This window comes from Polistes fuscatus, unplaced genomic scaffold (genome assembly GCF_010416935.1).
Source record: "Polistes fuscatus isolate 324 unplaced genomic scaffold, CU_Pfus_HIC Scaffold1, whole genome shotgun sequence".
Taxonomy (NCBI): domain Eukaryota; kingdom Metazoa; phylum Arthropoda; class Insecta; order Hymenoptera; family Vespidae; genus Polistes; species Polistes fuscatus.
Window position 1 is genome coordinate 10,575,373 of NW_025112997.1, and position 23,073 is coordinate 10,598,445.

The window sequence follows — 23,073 nt, forward strand, 5'->3', positions numbered from 1 at the left end:
ATATGTATTTACTGCGGTAATATGCCCATATTTTTGCAATTTGTAATTCTGTTTCCATACAATGAAGTAGCAGCTTCTTTTAATATTTTACTTCTTTTCAGACATTTGCAATCTTTTATTACTTTTTGTATAGCTCTGCTGATAAATGTTTCTTCAGCTTTTGTTGTTATTTGTTTTGCTGTTAGTGTAGAATTGGACTAACTTTAAATTAGAATTAAACTCGAATTATTAATAAATGTTGTACGATCGGAATCGATCATAACCAAAAACCAATATTTATAATACGCGCCCCTAGTCCGATAGGGCTATAATATACTAATAATACTAATATAAAACTAGTATTTTATAATTTAGTGAAAGTGAATTCTATTTACACCAAGTTAAAGGACAAGGTTGATAAGATAGATCTTAGTTTACAAAATACCTTGGGAATGCGACAAGTGTTTCATAGGACAAACGAAACAAAAACTCAAAAAAAAAATAAATCAACATAGAAATGATAGTAAACCCACTGATACACAAAAAACTAATACCACCGCGTTAGCTGATCATCATTTTAAAACAGGACACAATTTTAAATTTGACACAGCAACTATTTTAGATGTAGAAGACAATTGGTTCAAAAAAAACGTAAACGAAATGTACAACATAGTGAATAACAATACAATTAATTACAGAACAGACACAAATAATTTGAATAGCATTTACAACAAAATATTAAAGTTTAACTATTATCAATAGGACGCAGTAATATACATAGCACTACAATAATGAGGATACCTAGACTATTCGACACTAGTCTAAATCAGTATTGTTTTGATTACATGTTAAAATTTAACGATTTATAGATGCTCTCTCTCTCTCTCTAAGTACAGTTTTATTATTTAAAAAAATATAAGAATTATGTATGTCTTTTTGTAATAATATATAAAAGACTCTGAACTTTAACAATCAAGGTAATATTGAATAACTATGTATTAAATGTTTGATAATATGTATTTTTAAAGTCGTAATATATTTTAGTTGCTGAAGAAGTCCCGATGAAGGAACAAAACGTTCAATAAGATCAAAATATAACGTTCTAAATTTTTACCTTGTCCAAATTCCCTGCGACACATTTATTAATAATTTTATTTATGGACGTGATAAACAACTAATTGACTTAATCGAACGTTTTTTTCGAGAACTTTTTATTTTCAGTCGATCAATCAGATATTTATTTATGATTTTTTTTATTTTGTTTCTAATTTTATAGATAATTATATACTAGACGTTAACTTTTTTCTTAATATTACTAAAATTATTTTGACTTATTTATTAAATTATTGTTAATTATTACTTAAAATTATTTTGAAAAATTTTCTATTTTAAATTATTAATTAAATTTATATCAATTTCATTTTTCTAAAGAAGTATTTTATACAAATAAATATACACACTGTGACATCAAAAACTTATCTCGTATGGATCATTTCAAGTATTTATAAACAGTTTTATCAGAACTAAAAGAATTTTTTTGTTTTGTTTTCATTTTTTATTCAAATTCTTGGTATTGTAGCTTTAGATAAAACGTGGATCTACACAGAGTACTGCTATAGAAAGTAAATAATAGAACCAGAAATGAAAAAAGAAGAAAATGTTCAGTAAATATTCTTACTTCTTTCATGTCATATAGTTTTGTCGCGGAATGCACATACAGTGTGTAACTTTAATATTCCAACAAGATAACATTTTTTTTCTATTATATTAAAATTTTGTTATAAAGAAAAAAAAAAGAAATGTAAACGATCAGGTGTATCATTAAAGCACTGTATTTTATTAAAAATAATAAACAGAATGATAACATTACGGTTATTTCTATCATTTTTATAATATAAAGATTTCTAATCGCTCATGATGTTATCTGTTGTATTTTCTAATTATATACATAGATAATCATTTGTACTAGGTGGTGCAAATAATAAACTCTAATAAGAAACTCAAATAACATAATCTACAAAACCACAATTTTTCCATTTTGCAACAAAATGGAAACAAAATTTAAAAAAAAATTAATTTCTTTTAACCCCTTGCACTATTCGGAACCTCAGGAAACGCCAGGCCAAACGCGGCTGCCTCGATCATCGCGGTGAAAGGCGAGCGGCGGAGCGCACGTGCCGAAATTTGAAACCTATTTTCACGACCGAACGCAAGATGTCGAGTACGAGTCGGACTCGTGATATTCATGTTCGGCCTGAAATTTCGAGTACGAGACAAGCTCGTGATATTCAAGTTTGATCTGGAACTGAACAACGAGCCCGACTCGTGACATCCATGTTTGGCCTAAAATTTTCATCACGAGTCAGACTCGTCAAAATAGTACAAGGGGTTAAATTAAGAAACATTAAGTATGTATTATTAATACATACTTAATAATTATAATGTATTTAGATATACTTGATAAATAGTATATAAAATAAATATTTTTATAAATAAAATCATATATACTTTTTAATATTTTTCAATATATAAATAAAGTTTCCGAAACTGTGCTTTTAATATATTGGTATCGCCATAATGAATAGCAATTTTGCCGCTATAGAAGTTGTAAAAAATAGAATAAAAAAAACAAATCAAATATTTTTTGCCAATGAGAAAAAACTTGTACTCATAATCTTTTATTCAACATTTACATCACTTTCCGTGATCTAAAAAGAATGATGTATTAATTTACTCATAAAAATAATATAACACCAGAATGTAACGTGTACATTTTTCGCACATCTCGTAAAGAAAAGGAACATGTATGAAACTTGTTTACTAACATTAGAAACTTTATTCATTTACTTTACTATTACCTTAGAATTTTTTGTATGATTTTTAAAAAGCCATATTACTTTAACTTTTGTAAAATTGTCTAAAGTGCCGCATTTTCATAGCAAATTAACTAAATGTATATTTTACTTTTAACTTTGATTGCATGTAATTTTGTTAGTTTAACTACGATTTAAGAAAACATTTAAAACAATAAAAGAGAATAAACAAATATCAGATAGGATAGTAATATGAAATATTAAGATATTTGACCTTTTAATAATTGTGATAGATTTTATAACAGTAGTTTATTATGTACTAGGTGATCCGACAAATGTTGCCCTGTCATTTCGCGCTTCGCGTCGTTCGTCGGTTGGATTTGCTCGTTTATGTTTTTAACTTGCAGCATTGCGAGTTCTGCGACCTAAGTTGGTACATCTAATTAGTGGCATTTTGAAGAACCAAAATTCAATTGAAAATAAAAAATTAATTCCCTTAGTTTTTCTATATAATCATGTATAGCACGTGTTAGTCTATTAAAATTTACCAAAAATCGATATATTAAATTTTTAACACATTGCTTGCGGGAAACGTATTTTTACGAATTTTTTTTTATTGTCACTTGAGCGCGGATCATGTAAAAACACGTATTTATGTTTCTATGCAACGCTTTGTATTTGACCAAATTCACGCGAGATTCACGAAAAAACGCCCGTTGTAAGCGTAAATCCACGGCGAAGTTACTCGCATAACCCCCACCAATTTCTGTAAACACACTCACTTCTTTCGTTAAGTTTTCTCTAATTTTAAAATTTTGTAAGCGGTTTTCTAAATTTTTCTTTCCATAAGAACCTTCTACAAAGTATTAGAAAACTTAAAAAAAGAAGGATAAATGAAATCGGTAAAGTCGTTCTCAAGTTATGGCGTGACCAAAGGAAACAGGGATTCATTTTTATATATATAGATTATAGATTATGACGACTAACTAAAATAATCTGCCTATCAACGGTAGTTGGCAGTCGTCGTTTTTTGTTTTATGGATGTTCTGCGTTAAGTTCGTGTGTAAAAGATTTTATGCGAGTTTCTATGAATAAAATTTACATTGATTTATTTTATGTGTGTGATAATGTATAAAAGGAACAAAGCAAATTAAACTATTTTATTTATAGTTTTACAATTAGTATAAAAATGGATACTTAAAGGATTTGTGTTTTAATTATGATATAATAAAAAAAGTGGAAACCAAATTAATAGTAATATAAGATACATTATAGATAGCAATATGAGTCTCATATTACTATAACACATTTTAAAATTTATTATTAAATTATAAAATTAATTTAAATCATTCTTTTAAATGCTATACGAAAAGTGTATGATGTACCATAATCTATCCTAGCTGTTAGTACTCTAAAGTTAATGATGATATCACTGCGGAAAATGTTGCTTCTACAAAATTAGGGCATAAACCAATTTTAGAAGAGGAGCCCGAAAATCAATTGGTTAATTATATTTTAAAAATGGAATAAAAATTCTTAGAGATTGCAGTCAATGATATAAAACTAATAGCTCACTAACTCGCAATTAGTAATAGAATTAAGCATCCTTTTGAGAATTTCACGGCTGGAGGAGAATTGATAGATCATTTTGTTGCACGCCATTGAAACAGTATTTCATTAAGAAACCGACAGACACGTCAGTTGCCAGAAGTCTCAGCCTTATTCAAAAAAATGTAAATGCTTTTTTTTGATATTAGGAATATGCAGTATTAAAAAATCTATTTTACAATTTGAAAATATCTGCAATCAAATGTAACAAAAATAGAAGAACAGTAGAAAAATAGATTAAATTAAATGATTCTGTTTCAATAAATACTCAACCGGAATCAAATGATACAATATGCAACAGGAAATTTTTTCAAGATTGTAAAAGCGAATTTAGGATTTAGTATATACCGTGTCAATTATAGGCTCATCATCTAGGTCTAGAAGGCACGGATTACATATATGATTATTGCAAAACTAATTCAATGTTGATTATTACTTTATTTGTCTCTCCTTTTATACTTTTACAATAATAGAATATTTCTATTAATGATTTTATATAATAACAATTTTATAACTTATTTAGCATGAAAGTAATGCTGTTTGATATTACTACTTGAATTTCTATTAGTCCAGATTTAGCTTCGTTTAAAAGAAATTAAAAAATCAAAAAAGTTCTAGGTCAACAATATTGATTTTTGCGTGACACATTTCTTATGAAATTCATTCGAATTTGCCACTTATTATTATTTGGAGATTTTTAATAATAAAAAATAAAATGTGCATTCCATATTCGTACCACCTCCTCTATAAAATTCAGGGGTTGGATATATGAACGTTCCTCTACCTCTTTAAATATTATTTACATACAGTAAATGTTTACGTGGGAGAGAAGAGAAAAGCGCACATGTCGGTTCGTATTTAAATGACGATTAACCCCATCTAAAACGGATGCAATGTAACTACATTGCACATAATACATGTTTTGCTAGTTCACCTTTTTCAGAGACCGTTCGATAATTATATTATCTAGAGAGAAATTGTATTGGGGCGTTTATCCGTCAGGAGCGTATCTAACGATCATAAGCCCGTTCGACCAATCATCGTATATTCATAGATAGATATACATATATTTAGTACGTGTATGTATCTATCCCAAGGACGAAAAGAGGATTTCGTTGAAATTTAATTAATCTAATCGTATTATCAATCTTTCTCACGCTAATGAAAGAGTACGTGTGACATGCTTTGATGTATCTAATAACCGAATTGCAGAAAATATTAAACGATCTTTTCCATTAGAAAAAGCGAGTGCAATCGATAACGCGATATTAACCCGGAGAGTCACGAATAAAAGTCATAAAAGTTACGTCGAGTTAATCTAGGTACTTCGCTAACGACTCCAGAATTCCGTTAGAAGAAATGAATTAACTCTTCGAGTTTTATCAAAGAGTTTCCCCTACTAAAGAAACAAGAGGTATAGCTTTTACGAGTTACGTTGAAGATGATGATAAGAAGAAGGAAAAAAAGTAAAATAGAAGAAGTAAAGATAAAACAAATAAATAGGAAAAGAATTAAAATGTAAATTTGAAAATCGTTTGAGCATCTCTCTTATCCCTTTTACTCGTTTAACAAGTTTCCATCTGAAATTTTTAAAACGCCTACGCAGAATGTGATTCGAATTTTAAATCTTTAGTAATTTAACCTAACAAATTTCTTATATCTTTCCTCAGAATTTCTCACTGAAAGAAACTTTTTATTGTGCAAGTTAAAGCGAGGAGGATGTTGTTCGATCGATCGTAAGAAAAGCCTGTTTACCCTTTTTCCGATCCATTCATTTTCGTCGATTTCTATACCGAGACAATTTTTCGAATTCTAAATGGGAAAGAAAAATCCAATTCCACGGATCACCGAACGAAGAGAATAAAATTTTACGAAAAATCGTTAAAAGCGTTTTATAAATGGTGTTAAATAATCGTAACAATCGTTTATGTATATTCCTTTTTTCTTTGTTTTAATTCAATTACTCCCAACAGGGGATATTATTATTTATTTTCTTATATTTTTAAAGTATCAAAAAAATAATTGTAATATTTATATTTTATTTTTATTTTTTTCTGCGACTAAATTCATCCCAAAGAAATGTAATTAATTTTTTTATTTTATGTTTTTATTTTTTGTATTATTAACAATAAAATGTGAAATAATCATAACACTTCTATATTTATCTGTTTTCTTGTTTAATTTTCTTTCGATTAAATTACTCCGAAAGGGTTACAATTAATTCCTTTGTTTTCCTTGTTATGTCTCTAAGATGTGAAATAATCTTAACACTTATATTTACCTTTTTTTTCTTCTCCTTTTCCATTTTACTTTTATGTTCCTTAGACGCGAAATAATCATAACATTCGTTTATTTCTTTCTTTCTTCCAATTAAATTATTCCGGAAGAGGAATCAAATTATTTTTGTTTAGTTTTACATTTTTTGTAAAAAAAGTGTCAAATAATCGTAATATTCTTTTTTCTCTGGTTTCTTTCTGTAGGTTAAATTAATCAAAAAGGAATGAAATTAATTCCTTTTTCTGGTTAATATCTCTTTTTTACTACTTTTATTTTATTTTTATTTTTATTCTTTATGCTCCCAATGTATAAAATAATCGTAACACTTATTTATTTATTTCTGTTTTTTTTGTTCTTTTATTTCGATTAAATTACTCCAAAAATGAAAAAAGAAATGAATTCTTTTTTCTGTTTTATTTCTGTTTTAATTTCATTTCTTTTTACTAGAAGAGTAAAATAATACGATATTTTGACATAGGACTCTTCTATCGACGGAATTCGATCGTTTCGTAAGTTCCGATGTGTGGTTTAATCTGCCGCTGACAATCGCAGATATCTCAAGTGCTTTTCAATATGCGTTTTACCACCCTCATAAACGCCTTTACGTAGGCATCCATACCTACACCGGCGTCAATCGTGCATTCGATAGATCTAGCAATGCATAGGGGTACTAGGATCTCAACAAAACGAAATCCACATTATCATCGCACACACGTATTTAACGGTATTGGCGTTTCTTTCTTTCTCTCTTTATTTCAATTTCCTTCTTTATTTTTGTCTTTGTCTTTTTCTTTGTTTCTTTCGCTCTGTTTATTTCATAAATATTTTTACGGAATTTTTTATTTTTTGAAAAAAACGCCTAACCTTTATATTGCAAAACAACGATATATCACTATTTGCTACACTTGCGATTGCTTTTGACGATGATATATTGTTGCGCATGAAATATTTATATTTTTGTATTTTTAACGATACTTGTAATATCTCTGCAAATGTCTTATATCATATTCATTCTATGTCAAAGTGTGGCCAAAAGACGATGGTTTTTGTTCATAAACATTGTGATTTATAAATAAATTATTTTTTGAATCCTTTTTGTACAGTCGAAAACGGCAGTAAATTCTTTAATGTATGTTAAAAACGCTCGTGTCAATTCTTCCAGAATTTTCCAAAGCGGTAATCGGCCGCACTTTTAACCTCGTTTTAATGAGATTTTACTGGGCCGGCTTCCGAAAGCATTCATTTTATTCTCTTACCGGACGATCTCGAGGATACATCATTAGAAAGGAACAACGGATTATTCATTGTTGAATCATAAAGACCTTTTGTAACCGCAAGTAACATTCTCTTGCCAGTCGACCTCGAGGATACAACTTTGGAAGACCCAACAAATCAGCGATTATTGCATCACTAGGACTCGTTATAGCTATGAGCAAGACGTATCTTAACTCTCTATGGGCCGAATTTTTATTATAAAAAAAAAATGTTTTGGAACTGAAAATCAACAATTATAAACACATATATGCAGACGAAAAAAACATTTTCCGGTTTAAACAATTTTATTACAATAAATTCACTGTGTTACTCTCACCTAACAACGGCCCATAGTGTTTCTACTTCTGCATAGAAAAACTTATGCGTGAAATTCTATGAAGTATTTTGCACCTGGTGTTAAACATAAATGTACATTGCATTTTGAACATTTTATTTTGGGAATGCATTTACACTCGGGATTTTTGCAGCATCCTCTGTTGTCCGAAAAAATTGGCCAATATGATTTTCTATGAAGATCTATCTTTATAGCTCTTCAACAATCGCTCAACAAATTCCTTAACTTGTTCCGACACTTGACAGAACACACAAGCTTTATCTTAAATATAAAGAAATGTCCCTTATAGGCCATTGTTACTTCAAAGTAACAGAACTGTATCATAAAAAGGAAAGTAACAAAATGATATTTCAAATGCAAAAAGATAAGTTGTTATTAATATTCAAACTCAGAGCTATTATATACATAATTTGTTATTCGGTAAACACCGACAGAAGCATAAATAATATCAATTGAAAAAAAATCTTTTGCTTGCCTCTACTTCAGACAGCTTTCATAACATTTATTTTATTGTTTCAGGTTGATGGTATTAGCAACCGTCATGAATATTGGTATTAGTTGTTTCGGAGACGTTATAAAATTCAAATGTATACGCCATTTCAGTAAAAAAACTAAAATTATTTGGTAAAATGCCGAAAAATTATCATGTTATCTGAAAGTAACACGGGCCCATAAAGGGTTAACGAGCGAATAGTTATTTCTGTATTTAATAGTAATCATATTATCTTACTATATAATATCTTTCTACACTTTTACAACACGCTAAAGCGTGAAGCCGATTCCTTACCATTCACTAACATTACAACACATAAGTAGGAATCATCCTAATTTATAAGGTGGATAACAATGCAGTATTATTCATAATAATTTGCCCAACTGCGAAATAACTAACGACGAGTGATCAGCCAGCACGTCACTCTTATACAATACACCCATAATCTTGTATTCATCCATAATAAAAAAAAACATTTTTTATGCCGAAAGGCTTTTCTCCAACCAATCAATAAATTCTTTTATTTCTATTGGCTCAATCGTTTTTTTTATTTCATTTAATTAATTCTTGTTTTCGTTACCTTAGCATAACCTATCCGAGTCAACGAGAGGATTCCATGTTGGAGAAATCTCGACCGTACATACATTTCTAATAATTTTGTATATACACTAGTAGCATGACTTTCAACAAATGTTGAAATACATTTGTTATTGTTAGAAAAATAATAAATTTCAAGTTATTTCTATACATGGATTTACCAAATGGTGTAACGATGGCATATAATTTTCGTTTTTTCATCGTTTATTTTTTAATATGTCCATTTTTTAATTTTTTAATTATTTTGTTTATTTGTAATTTTTATATTTTTGTTACTTTATTAAACTAATCAACGCAGGTTAGCATTTTTTATCCATATAATCTTTATGGTCAGCACTAAAAGGGTTAAACAACACATTTCTATTTTTTGACACCTTTTAAGCATTTTTAAACTGTATTTTTTTAAATGAATGGTCAATATATACGAATATTCTGTAGTGTGTAAATAATATATTTTCAGTATTTTAAAAATAAAAGATAAATATTCATAAAGGGACTGGATATGCGTTAGAATAGCATCAAATTTGTTCAAGGTCATGTATTGACGCAGAATATATACTGCTTTTTTATTATAAATACCGACTGTTTATTAAAAATACTAACAAAAAAATGTTAACAAATATTGACCTATATTATAATCTACTCCATTCCATCCTTCCCCTTTTATTACCACTAAAAAACTGAAACAAGACCAAAACGATACCTTATTTTATTATGATTACTGCAACTATCATATTATTGCAAGATTAGTAAATCTAAAAATCTCTTCTTAATAACAGGACCCTCATTATTACCACATTTTTTGTTTTATAAATATTCTTTTATAATTCCCACTAATTTCCTAAAATAAACTCTACCATTTCCTTAGTTATGCTTCTTTTAAAACCCATAAGTAAAACTTTCGACCTTATTATACTATTTCAAAAGGTACTTTTGACATCTAAAAGATATTACACCTAAAGTTACTGAACTCCACTAAACTTACGAACTCCACAAAATAAAGTACACATTTCAACATACCAAGTATTAAAAGTATTTATTGTACTCTTGTACCCGATATATAAAATATTTCAAAAAATATCAGTTTTAAAGAAATTCTTATCAAGGTGATAAGAAGGTAATAAGAAAAAATTCACATCCCTTAGAAACATCCCTTCCAAATGTCATAATGTTCCCGATGATTTTATCAAGCAACATAGAAGACCATACTGTTCATATCTTCTGGTAACTATTGTACACATAAACTTAGAAACCTCATTTTTCATCACAGGACTTTTCTTACTTCTGTCTACTTTTCTTCTTCTCCAAAAGCTCTTTTCTAATCCTCATTTCGTAAGATATTTTTCCAAATCCCATACAGTTTAACTTTTGACCTAACTAAACTCATCTAAAATTGACTTTTGAATTTTAAAAACCACTTCAGTTATTATTCATAAACTCAATAAAATAACAAACACTTATACACATTCCAAATATTTAAAGTATTTATTGTATTTGGAAAAAAACTCATATTGCGCTTTGGTTACCCCTAAACTCTCCATATAAAGAACTCTAAGACAAATTCCTTTATAGATGATAAGAAGAAATCCACATCCCTTAAAAATATCCTTTTCAAGAGTCATAATGTTCCAAATAATCCCATCGAGCAACGTCGAAGACCCTGTATTCTCTCTCTTTCTCTCTCTGTCCTCTTTCCCATATATCCTTATCTCTATCTTTCTCCCTTTTCCCCAATCTCTTTCTTTCTCTTTTTCTTTCTCTCTCTTTCTTATTCTTTTTTTTACAGTTTACGGAAGTCTTTTTCTCGCTCGCACTCGACCACCCAGGGGCCACTCTTCCACGTTCAGGTATTGACCTACTAAGTTATTCGGTCTGAACTCAACTGTGTGTACGCTCTTCGAATTCCTCGAGTATAAGACTCGAGAAAAACCGTCTTCTGCGAGTGGTAGTAGCGTTCCTGGAAAGCCGAGAACTATGCCAATATTAGGGGTGAACGATCTCGAAGGAGCAAAGAGTAAGAAAAAAATAGGGGAAAAAGGAAAAAAAAAAGAAGGGAAGATGTTTCGCGTGACGCTTTGAAAATAATCGAGAACGCTAAGGGAAAGAAAAAATAGAAACAGAAAAAGCATCCCTGATTTCACTTACAGTTAAACGAACGGAAAGACATTGTCTACGAAGCCAAGTAAATACACAACGATCCAACTAATTGGCAAAGTTATCCTTTCACGAACCACTCGAGCTACGCTTAAGATTTAAGTCTTATAACAGAGGGAGCATGATGATCGATTTAGTGAAAATTCTTCTTCTTCTTCTCAAGGTTTATACGCCAACTCGTATAAACTAGCTGATTAGAATTCTATCTTTCACGCTTAAATCGCACCCTTACGTACGTGACTTTTATAACATAAAGTTACGCATTATTATTGTGAAGAAAGTTATTATTGTGAAGAAAGTTATTATTATAAAGAAAATTATTCTTTGTGCGAATATAAAAGAAAGAATAAAGAAAAAGAAATAAACGAGCGAAAAATGAAAAATGAGAGATAGGAATAGAGAAAAAAATGTAAAATATATTTTAAACAAATGACTTACTTGTTGATCTTGCGAATGGTCTGCTTTAGCGCGGGAAAATCAGGTCGATCGGCTGAATCCTGCGCCCAACATCGTCTCATTAGTGTAGCTACCTGTTAGACGGGGGTTAAAATTTATTTCAAAGCGTGTTTCATGCGCTATCTACAAAAGTATATACTTTAACAAAAATATTATTTTTTAAAAGAAACTCACTTCTTCCTCAACAGCATTTTCATCGATCACTGGTCTTAAAGGTGAACTACCCCCTTTCCTGACGCCCTCTACGATTTCTAGAAAAGAAAAAAGAGTACAATAGAACCTTTAGTATCCGAATTAATAGAAAGACATAACTGTTCGAATGAAAGAATGTTCGTAACACTAATATGTATCATGATTTTAAGCACATACAAGGAGAGTCATAAGAAGCGGAACACCTAAATATCTCTGTTGGATTTAAAAAGATACGAATATGGAATAAATAAAATTCAGCGTATAAGGTTTATTCGTTTTATTTTTGTTATACTAAATGTTCAAAATAATTCTCATGAGCTGCAATATATCGATTTAACCGTAAAATCACAAAATGTAAAGCTCTGTAATTTTGTAATTGACGCACAAACCTTAATGATACTTTCTTTCATGTTTTCTACAATAATTGGCTTGTTTTCATGAACGTTGTTTTTCAGTTTTTCTTACAGAAAGATATCAAGGGGTGTAAGATATGATGAGCAAGATGACTATAAAACGGATCCGTTTGGCCCAATGTAACGAGTTGGAAACTTACCATTCAAGAATTATGTTGCGATACGGGAAAAATGGGCTGGACATTTAACATGTCTATATCACAATTTTTGACGAATGTCCAAAGGCACATTTTCCAAAAAATTTGTCAACGATTCTCGTAAAAATGCAATGTATTTTTCTGCCTTTAATGTTCTAGTAATAACGTAATTCCCAATTATTTGGTTGCTTAACATTCCGCACCAAACATTGACGAACAATGGTCTTTATTTGTCAACTGACAACCCTGTCACAGTAATTACTGTGGATTTTCAGAAAACAAAAAATGCAAGTTTTTAAAATTTATAAGAACGTGATTTGTAAACGATTTCATAAATATCTTTCTGTCAAAACCGATCTGCTATTATGTTGTGTATACTACGATACATTTTAAATGTTTCGAAACTTAAGCGAATTATTTAGAATATTTAGCGTAATAAAACTAAAGTACATTAACTTTACACGCTAAAGTTTATTTTTCTCATATTTCTGGGTTGCAAGTCATTTGAAGTTCGTATTGTGTTACACTGTTGAATACGTCTAAATGTTGAATACAATTATACATAGGAACCAAATATGCAATTAGATTTAAAAAAATCCTAATGACCTTGAAAAGTTCAAAATACATGACATCGAAATAAATGATATTATAATGACCATGTGCGTCTTTCAAAGCCATTCTAATTCACATGTAGTCATATTTCGTATCATTAAATTCAACAGAGATATTAAGACTTCCTGCTTTTTATGACTATCCCTATTATCAAACATAATGATATAAAAATAATTTGAAAAATTGAAAAAATAAGAAGAAAAGAATAATATTTTCGTTATATAAATAACAATAAATGTAATATAAATAAAAATAAAAAATATATATAATATTATACAAAGGATATACTACACATCTCTATTAATTGTTTTTATAGTAGTTAATACAAACAGTATATTAGAACTTTTGAATATTAGATCGTCGGATATTGAAGGTTTCAATTGTACTAATATAATTTTTTTCTTATCGAACGAATTCATCTACTTCTAACAATAAGTACTATGGTAATAGAAGTACTACATTATATTCGAAATGGAATTATGTACGCTTGAATACACGTAATGCCAGGAGAATATCGATTTTAAGCCAAGCGCTATGCTAATTATCGCGAGATACTGTAATTGACGTTTCGAATTAGTTGAGCGAGTACATCATTCCCTTTCTATCTTACTACGAGTTACGCTTAACAATTGATTGATTCTTATTAACAAGATTGCACTAATAAGATACAGCGATTTTAATTGGAAGTGGTTAGTGAAGTTTATTTCATTAGAGTTTTGTAAGATTTTATGTTAATTTTTTGTCAAATGAATGATCAATATATGCCAGTAATTATGAAAATGGACTAACAATAAGGCAATGAAAGGAAAAATAGTAATTATTTATATTATAAAATAAATCATGAATTTAACTTTTCTATTTATATATTTTTTCTACATATAGTTATAATTAACTGTTTGAGCCCAAGAGGCTTTTAAAAGAACACAGTCGAAATAGCCCAAACAGCGCAATAACGCTTGTCTTAATCGAGTGCGAAAAATCCTAAACAGCGCGATAGCGCTTGTTTAACACTACTGCGACAGTCAGTGACGGCAATATCATTTATCATAGCGTTCGATATGTATTAGTATTTTTTGACGCAAAATCGAAAGAGTGCGAACGCGCTGCTTGGGACTCCAACGGTTAATGAGCATAAGTAATTTGTCAGTCTTTTAAATGCATGGTCAATATTTATAATAGCGGTAAGTTTGGATAAGAATTGTGTCCAGACTAGGTTACATATAAGTATACACAAAACACATAATATTATTTTTGTATTTAGAGAAATACTAATCTCTTAAATTATATATTAATATTTTATGATAAATTATTTATTGAAATATTATTGAAATTATATATATATTAATTATTTATACATTAATTTATACAATTATGAATAATATACAATAGATTTTAGTAATTTAATTTCTAATTATAACTATAATTTCTCTTTGTTTATATATATATATTTATTTTATAATTATTTATTTAAAATATTGACTCAATAAATAGCAATTAAAATAAAATCAACTGTTCACAATCGTACATAACATAAAAGTTAATTTGACAAAAAGATAGGCATATTTTGATACACGTATAATAGATACTGAATATATATATTTACATGTATACCAATAGAAGAATTCACGCAACGATTTTCATAAAATAATGTATGAAGATATTGATCTCCCATATCCCAACAACCTCGACTGAATACGATACTTTTTGTATGAAATCAGTGGTAGACGAAATGTAAAGACTAATTACGTCATTCACACGGGAGCTACAGTATCGCTCAGTTCAGTCCAAAAAAAGAGGAATATATAATACGAGGGTAATTATCCGCGATGTAACAGTATTCTGTTGTAGAGTAGCTGTACTGTCAAGTGTTCATGCATTAGTATTCGTGGTTGTACTCCTATTACTGTTGTACAGCTTTTAACACGCTAGCATGCTTACATTCTGTTAATTGTGACATTAACAATAGCCACTACGCTTTACATTTGCACATAGAGCAAGAAGAGCAAATAACCCTTACCCGTTTCTTGTTGTCTATATCACAGGTTAAAATATATATATCGAGGACTTTTAGAATATTAGTAGGACAGTGACTGAAAGTATTCATTTATAATCGTGATAAGAGAAAAACTACTAATATTAATCCGTTAGTACTTGAAAAAATAGTTAACAGACAAAAAATATCTTAGTAAATAGCAGATAATTGTGCCAGTAATTATGATAATAAACTGGATCTAAAAATAGAAAAAGATTGATTTTATTAATTATTTTATAATATAAATAATTATAATATAGTATAAATAACAGTAATTAAAATTAAGAAAAAAGGTTTATTTATTGAAATAAAACTTTGTATAATATTAATAATTTATATTATTTAAGAAAATGTAATATAAAATAAACAATAAAATTAATTATTCTATCCTATAAAAAATATATTAATAATTTAAAAAATATATAATTTATTATATTTATAAAACCAAATTTTTGATAATATTAATAAGTTTTTATAATCTAAATACTTATAATATAAAATAAATCATGAAGTCAATTATTTTCATTTTTTGACTTGCAGTTAGTTTACCACTGACCGGCATAATAAATTATTGATCCACCCTAGTAACAGACATTTTTAACTAAAGAACAAATGAAAATATCTCGACACGCAATATACACTTATCACGATGCGTGTATTTCATACACATATCACTATGTGAAACCGGCCTAGGGCACAATTTTTTGTGAGAATTACCTAGCCATTTATAGAACTACAGAAAAAATTTTTTCTCTACGAACATACCAGGTTTAGTTAATAATTAACCACAATGTAATGATCTTTTTTCTAGGACTATATCATCAAGTACAAATGTAACAGTATTTGCGATTTCTCTGCTATTGCGACTATACAACATTAAACAGTTAAATAACTAATTTAATTACAAATTGTTTAACAAAATATTTCGCTTTGAAGAACACAAGTATATAACCGTATATATAATACAAGTACATGCTCTAAATGTGTACAATAATGTAGGAAAAATATCTACAGGGTGTCTTGTAATTTTTGTTACAACCGAACATGAAGTGATTCTAAATCAGAAACTAATTGGAAATTTTACAAAAAAATATTTACATATAAAGATACGTTTACAAGAAAAATAGGTTTGAAAAATTGTAAAATATGCATGTACTTAATTCAGTTTCAGGTCGATGAATTTTACTATTTTACTCTTAAATATTTAGGTAAGCATTTTTGTGCTTTTTGATATATTTACAAACGATGTCAGTATGATAAAATAGCTAGGATTGATTTTACGTGGTTTTCGGTTTGTTGTAACTCTGGCAAAATCCTAATGAAATCTTAATATAACCCTGACGAAATCCTTTATATACAGTGACTCCCAAAAATATCCGAACACTGCAGTATGACTGACCTTTTAACTTTATATTTCGGTTATTAAAAAATGAATTATCCTGGTTATTGTTTTTAGAAATAAATCATTTAATAATTATGATATAACCATATATAGTTTATTTTAAAATTTACAGAATTAAAATTATTTAATAAAATAATGTTAAATTTCCGTAAAGTACGATAAAACTCGGAAAGTCTTTTTAATTAAACAAATTTAAAAACAATTTATTTTAAAGTACCAAAAAAATGGCGAATAATAATAGTTCTAGATTTTATCAAAATAGCAACCCAAGTACAAAGCATGCATTTGGCAAGAATTCTTATTGAATAAATACTCCAAAATTCTTTATTTAAAACCACAATGACAGGATCTTAATCCCGTTTGGAAATTTATTGTGTGATAAAAGTGTAACAATATTACGTTTAATAATTTTTATTATAACTCCGCCTGCATGATCGCTGGGCGGATCGAGATCAGCGATCATGTTGCCGGTCCTAAGCCCGGGAAAAGGAGGAAGGTTGTTGGATCAGGTTAGCCCCCTACCCAACGTAAAAAAAAAAAATTGCGGCTCATAGAAACGATACTCTGCCTCGGAATAAGTAAAAAAAAAGAATGGAACGAACATATTAGCAGAATGGACAACAGAAGAATCGTCAGAATTGCACGGGATAAGTCACCGATTGGCCGCAGAAGTACGGGGCGCCCACAAAAAGATGGTGCGACAATTTAACAGTGCAATAGGCAGAAAAACGTTGTTACGAAACAGGCAACTTGCCTAAACTAAAGAATGAAGAAGAAGAAGAAGAATTTTTATTATACAGTATATGTAATTTTTTTAAATAAATTATATGTGTTTATCAAGATTAATAAATGATTTTATTGCTAAAAATTATAACCAGGGTTATTTCTTTATAAACAACCGAAATATGAAGCCATAAATTTGATCATACGGTAGAATCCTAATATTTTTGGAAATTATTGTACGTTCTTTAGAAATTTACGATCATATACAATGCATCTATGGAGATGTATCAGTACTTAAATAATTGCCGTTTGAGTAAAATGATTCGAGACCAATACAAGTAAAGTTGGATATTCAGCAAAATATATTACATTTTACAGTGCGATGCTGTGATGTCTATGATATCGTCTATTCAAATGTATCAAATATCATAGAAAGGCTGAATATTAATTTCATATTCGTTATTAAATACTTTATTAAGTATTATACGTATATTATTTTGTAATAAAAGTTATAATATGTACGTATATTTTTAGGAATAAATATTAATATTAAATGAATAATTAAAAAAGTTCTTGTTATCATAATAAAAATCATTGGAAAATTTGGTCAAAGACGAAATACTTAATCGTGTATACTGCGGATTCCGAATGCTCGAGTTTGATTATATGTCCGTATCGATTTGTGAGCAACGCTTTCAATTCACATAAATCACATTTTAGTAAGTATTAGGTCATCTCAAAAATATTTGTCTTTTTCTCAACAGATTTTAAATACATATATAATATTTTTTATTTTATGTTACTTTATTGAGTTATATACGATCTATTTTATTTTAATACATTTCTCTATGTCATATACAGGGTGAGTCAGAGGTAACACCCCAACTGTTCTAATCACTGTGTTCTTTTAATAAAGTTTCAAAAATCGTGGTGGTCCTAATAGGTAATTTTTAAGGTTTACCTAACCCCTCAAACCATTAGATTATTATTTATGGGGTGGGGGGTGGTTTAAAGAAGAAATATACAAACTAAAAGTTGACGTAATGTAAAGAAGGTGAGTTTTTTAAATTATTTTTACGTGTAGAATACACTTCTAGAGTTGGGAGCGTTTCTCCCAATTCATTCTGTAAAACTTAATAAAATAACATAAAATAAAAATAATACAAATGTAAAATTTAAGAAAAAAATCGAAGGAGATTTTTAGGACAATCTGCAAGCATACTAAAGTTAAAGAATTAACAATGATCGTTTCCCTTTATGTTTGCACCAAAGAAGAAAAACTAACACTTATTCATTTCTTTTTGTCTAAAAGTGTATGCGAAGCCAAAATTGGAACAATGAAATCTAGCGTATTCGAACTAGTACAGTTAGGATAATAATTATAAATAAATAATAAAAAGTAAAACCAGAAGTAGTAGTGCATGTGTATTTGATATTACAGAACCACAAAAGGGAAATACGATATCATGACATTGAAGATAATTGATCCATCCTCTTATTTACTGTCCATAAATGACAAAAACGATTGCTGGACAACACAGTAGTAAAAAGAGAAGTACTTTTAACGTTTTTAAAGTCTTTATGACACAATTGAGTAATTTTGTAATTTACAATAAACATACACCAATTCTGTTTTTATACGAACTTCTTTTACACTATTTTGATTTAACACGAATTAGTAACAAAATTTAAATCTCTTTTAACACGACTTATTTTGATTTAACACGATCGACCCAAATTCTAAGAAGTTAATTTTGCTTTACTTTTATTTTTATAACTGCGACATTGGAAACAAGGAATTAATTTTGCGTAAAAGTCAATAAATGGTAAGTTATAGTTTTAAAACCTTTGTTTTATTAACCTCTTAGCCTACAATATCGCCTCAGAGTCGTTGTAAGTCGGCCGGGCCAAATGTAACCAAAATGTCTCAGAGACGTTTTACAGCTGATCGGGCTAAAAGCGACTTACAAGGAGTCGGTCAGTGAAGCACATCTCAGATTTTTTTCAAGTTTTGCATACTTGTAGTAATCCATGAGAATATTCATTGTGCCTTTAAACATGGCGTAGATATTCAGCCGTTTGGAAAAAAACGCGGATTGAAATTTCACAATGAATAAAATCTTTTTGTGTGTAACTCATATTATCTTGCCTAATTTTTGTGTTCATGAATTAGTGACATGTTTTTTTCCTTTTCAAATGGTAATTTACTTTGTATGATACATATCCAATCTTTATGAAATAAAATGTTTATTAAGATCCTAACATGAAAACTCATGGTTCATTGTATTATTTTTGCTGATTTCTTGGGACTGGAACTAATCTTCTAATTCTCCATAGATGGAAAATATGAGATGGAGATAAAACAGAATTAGGTGCATTCGTATTATATGGTTAACAGCAGTGCTTATTTTGTCATGTAACGCACTGCAACAGTGTTCCATTCCTTTTTTTAATGTATTTTTAATGTTTCCAAACCGAATAAGAAATATTTAAAAAAAATCAGAATAGATAAGAGAGAAATAATTTCATTTTATATTTGAGCTTCGGTTACATATTTTTGTTTATTTGTTTAACTTTAGATTTGATCTTGTTTTAAAAATAAATTAAAAAATAAATTATGTTTTATTATTTATAAGCTTCGTGGAATTGGATCACGCTCTTCCGATTTCGTGTCGAAAAATCCTAGTATATTTCGGGCGCTATGACAAATGACGGTGCCATCACTGACTGTCGAAGTAGCGTTAAACAAGCGCTAATGTGCTGCTTGGGTTTTTCGCACTTGATTAAGACAAGTGCTATTGCGCTGTTAAAGCTTTTTCGACCGTGTTTTCTTAAAAGCTTCTGAGATTCAAACGATTAAATTTCATTTAAATGATATTTTAATACAATTTTCTTTAATAAAAAGCTTTACATAAAGTGATTGTCGGCATCTTTTATTTTTACAAAAAAAAACACTGGTTTACAGTGAATAAAAAATACTTTAATTTATAAGTCAATAATTTGTCATTCTACTCTACTCTGTTTCGATAATTTTTTTTTTGTCGAGTATCGAATTAATGGATTTAATCCTTTCTGCTAATTAGGAAAATTAGTGTGACATAAAGTTACATTAAGCAATAGTAAAACAGTGTCCCTATTCTTGTAGAATCGTTCTTGTTATAGATAAAGGAGTTACTATACATAATATGAGACACAACGTTATTTGAAACTCTGTATATCTCGGCTAGTGATTAATATAGACTATTAGAAACCATATATAATATTTCGTTTTTTAAAGTAAAACTTCTTAGACGGCAGAACGATAAAATTTTATGAAATGACATGAAAAGAGAAGGAAAGGGAAAGTGAGATATAATCTACAGTCCACCGAAAGTTAAACAAATTTCTAGAAGGTTCTGATGTTAGTTGTGTGTGTGTGTGAGATACATCGATCAATAGTTATTACGAGATGCCGTTGCTTATGAAAGGATGAATAGAGATGTGTCATACCTTGAGAGTGTTCAACATACTTTAAATAATTGTTAATTAATCGAAGGAAATAACTTTCAGAAGAATCAATTCTATTTATTTCGAATATTATTTTCGTTATACATATGTCGCCTTCGGAAAGTCTTATAAACAAGACTCAATGAAAGAATTTTTACTGACTTTCATAAATGAAAAAGAGAAAATGTACTGTTAGATTTCGAAAAGGACGATACGTCGAAATTATAATTTGTCCTTTTAGACTACAATATACATTTCCTTCAATCATTTAAGATATTTCTAACATTCTAATATACTCCACTAATATTTTGGATTTTTTAAGCTAAAATACATTTATTTTAACGTTCCTGCCCAGTGATAATATTGAGTTGAAAATTTGTATCTAATAAAATATTAAATCAAAATTGTTTAATATTCGAAGTATACTAATAGATATATCATTTATTGAATAAATGTATTTTATATTATTCTTACTTTAGTGGGTATTAAATTGATTCTGTCAATAAAAGCAAAATTTAAATAAAAGTAAAACAAAGGATGACCAACCAATTGTTAGACATGAGAAAACCAGGTATTTTCCCTATTTTTACGATTATACCAATACGTACAATTTTAAAGTACAGGCGTTTCCTGTACATTATTTTTGTATATAAATAATTTACTCGTTATAAATAAATCTTTAAGGTTATATCCATTAAATATGTAATTAAGATATACTAATGTATTTACTTCTAAATTTTCTTCATTCTAAACACACTACATCAATAGTTTTCAAGGAAAAATCTAGTAAGCGTAATGGTATACGATTTTAAGGGACACTCACTATATATATGAATCAATTGATTATTTTCCATGAAAAATAAGTTTCACTTCTTTCACACATGAGGGCTACACACTTTCTTTTTTTTTACAAACAATAATCGTATTAAGATTTAAACTTTTATTTAAAATTAATCATTAAAAACGAAGCACATTATTATGTTTGATCGTACATATGTAAAATTTCTTGGTACGAATGTGAAATAGTTTAATTTTCCAATAAAAGAAAGTTCCGAAATATTTTTATATTTATGCATAATTTATCATGAATAATGTTTTTTTTAGAAGTTACAAAAAATTCATCATTATATTTAGTTTTTCATAGTATAAATATTTTTTTTGTCGTATTACGAGTAATTAATATGAAACATGAAATTTACTGATGACGATGATATTAAATGTTTATTTCTTTTTCTAGTAGCAATTATAAAAATAATAATAATAACCACAAATTGATACATTCTATTCACTGTTTTTATTCGGTTATAAAGAATGTAATGCTTCAGGTGTCATTCATGTGACAAACGTGTAAAAAGTATAAAAAATTATTTTAATAAAAAATAAATGTAAAGACCAGAAAATATTTGTTTAATTGCGTTTTATTTGAAGAAATAAATTTAAAATTTATTAAAAATATAAATAATATAAATTTAATGTAAGTATATATATATATATATATATATAATTTATTAATTATTTTATTAATTACATAATTAATAAATTATTACAATATTAAACTTAAATTCAGTAATTAATTAATAAAATAATAATATTCTAATGTATTAACGAATAAGATTATTATACGTCCATAGTTAATTTCGTAAAAGTTTAGGTGTCTTGAAATTATGGTAAAATATAATTTAAAAAGGAAAATACTACAAATTAATATATGTGCCCATAATTATGAATGTGGTCTAAGTCAAAATTTAAATAAAATGAGTTTAACAGTTATTTCACACGACATTATTTTAAACTAAATTAATTCAATGTAATTTTCACAATATTGTTAAAAATGAACCGTTAGATAACTTTTGTTATTTCCATATTGTATAGAATTCATTTCAAATGTAATTCTTTAAATATCTCGAAACAAGAGATATATAACTTAGACCATTTTCATAATTATAGCCACGTATATTTTAATAAACTGTAAAATTAGTAAATTATTGGACTAAAAAGATTAAGTCAATAAATAAACATTTTTTTCTCATAGTAAAAATAAATTTGTATAAATTTTATCTACAAACACACACACACACACACACAAATTT

At 28.2% G+C, this 23,073-nt stretch overlaps 1 protein-coding gene across 1 annotated transcript in view; it reads right to left on the bottom strand.

Annotated features, from left to right (window-relative positions):
• The window catches only part of LOC122526665 (atrial natriuretic peptide receptor 1), a 151,800-nt gene that overhangs the window by 33,545 nt on the left and 95,182 nt on the right, over window positions 1-23,073 (bottom strand). The window contains exons 14-15 of the mRNA XM_043650187.1: window positions 12,161-12,237; window positions 11,969-12,060 (exon numbers count right to left, since the gene is read on the bottom strand). Of these exons, the coding sequence (XP_043506122.1) occupies window positions 11,969-12,060; window positions 12,161-12,237 (169 nt within the window). The remainder of the gene's footprint in view (window positions 1-11,968; window positions 12,061-12,160; window positions 12,238-23,073) is intronic.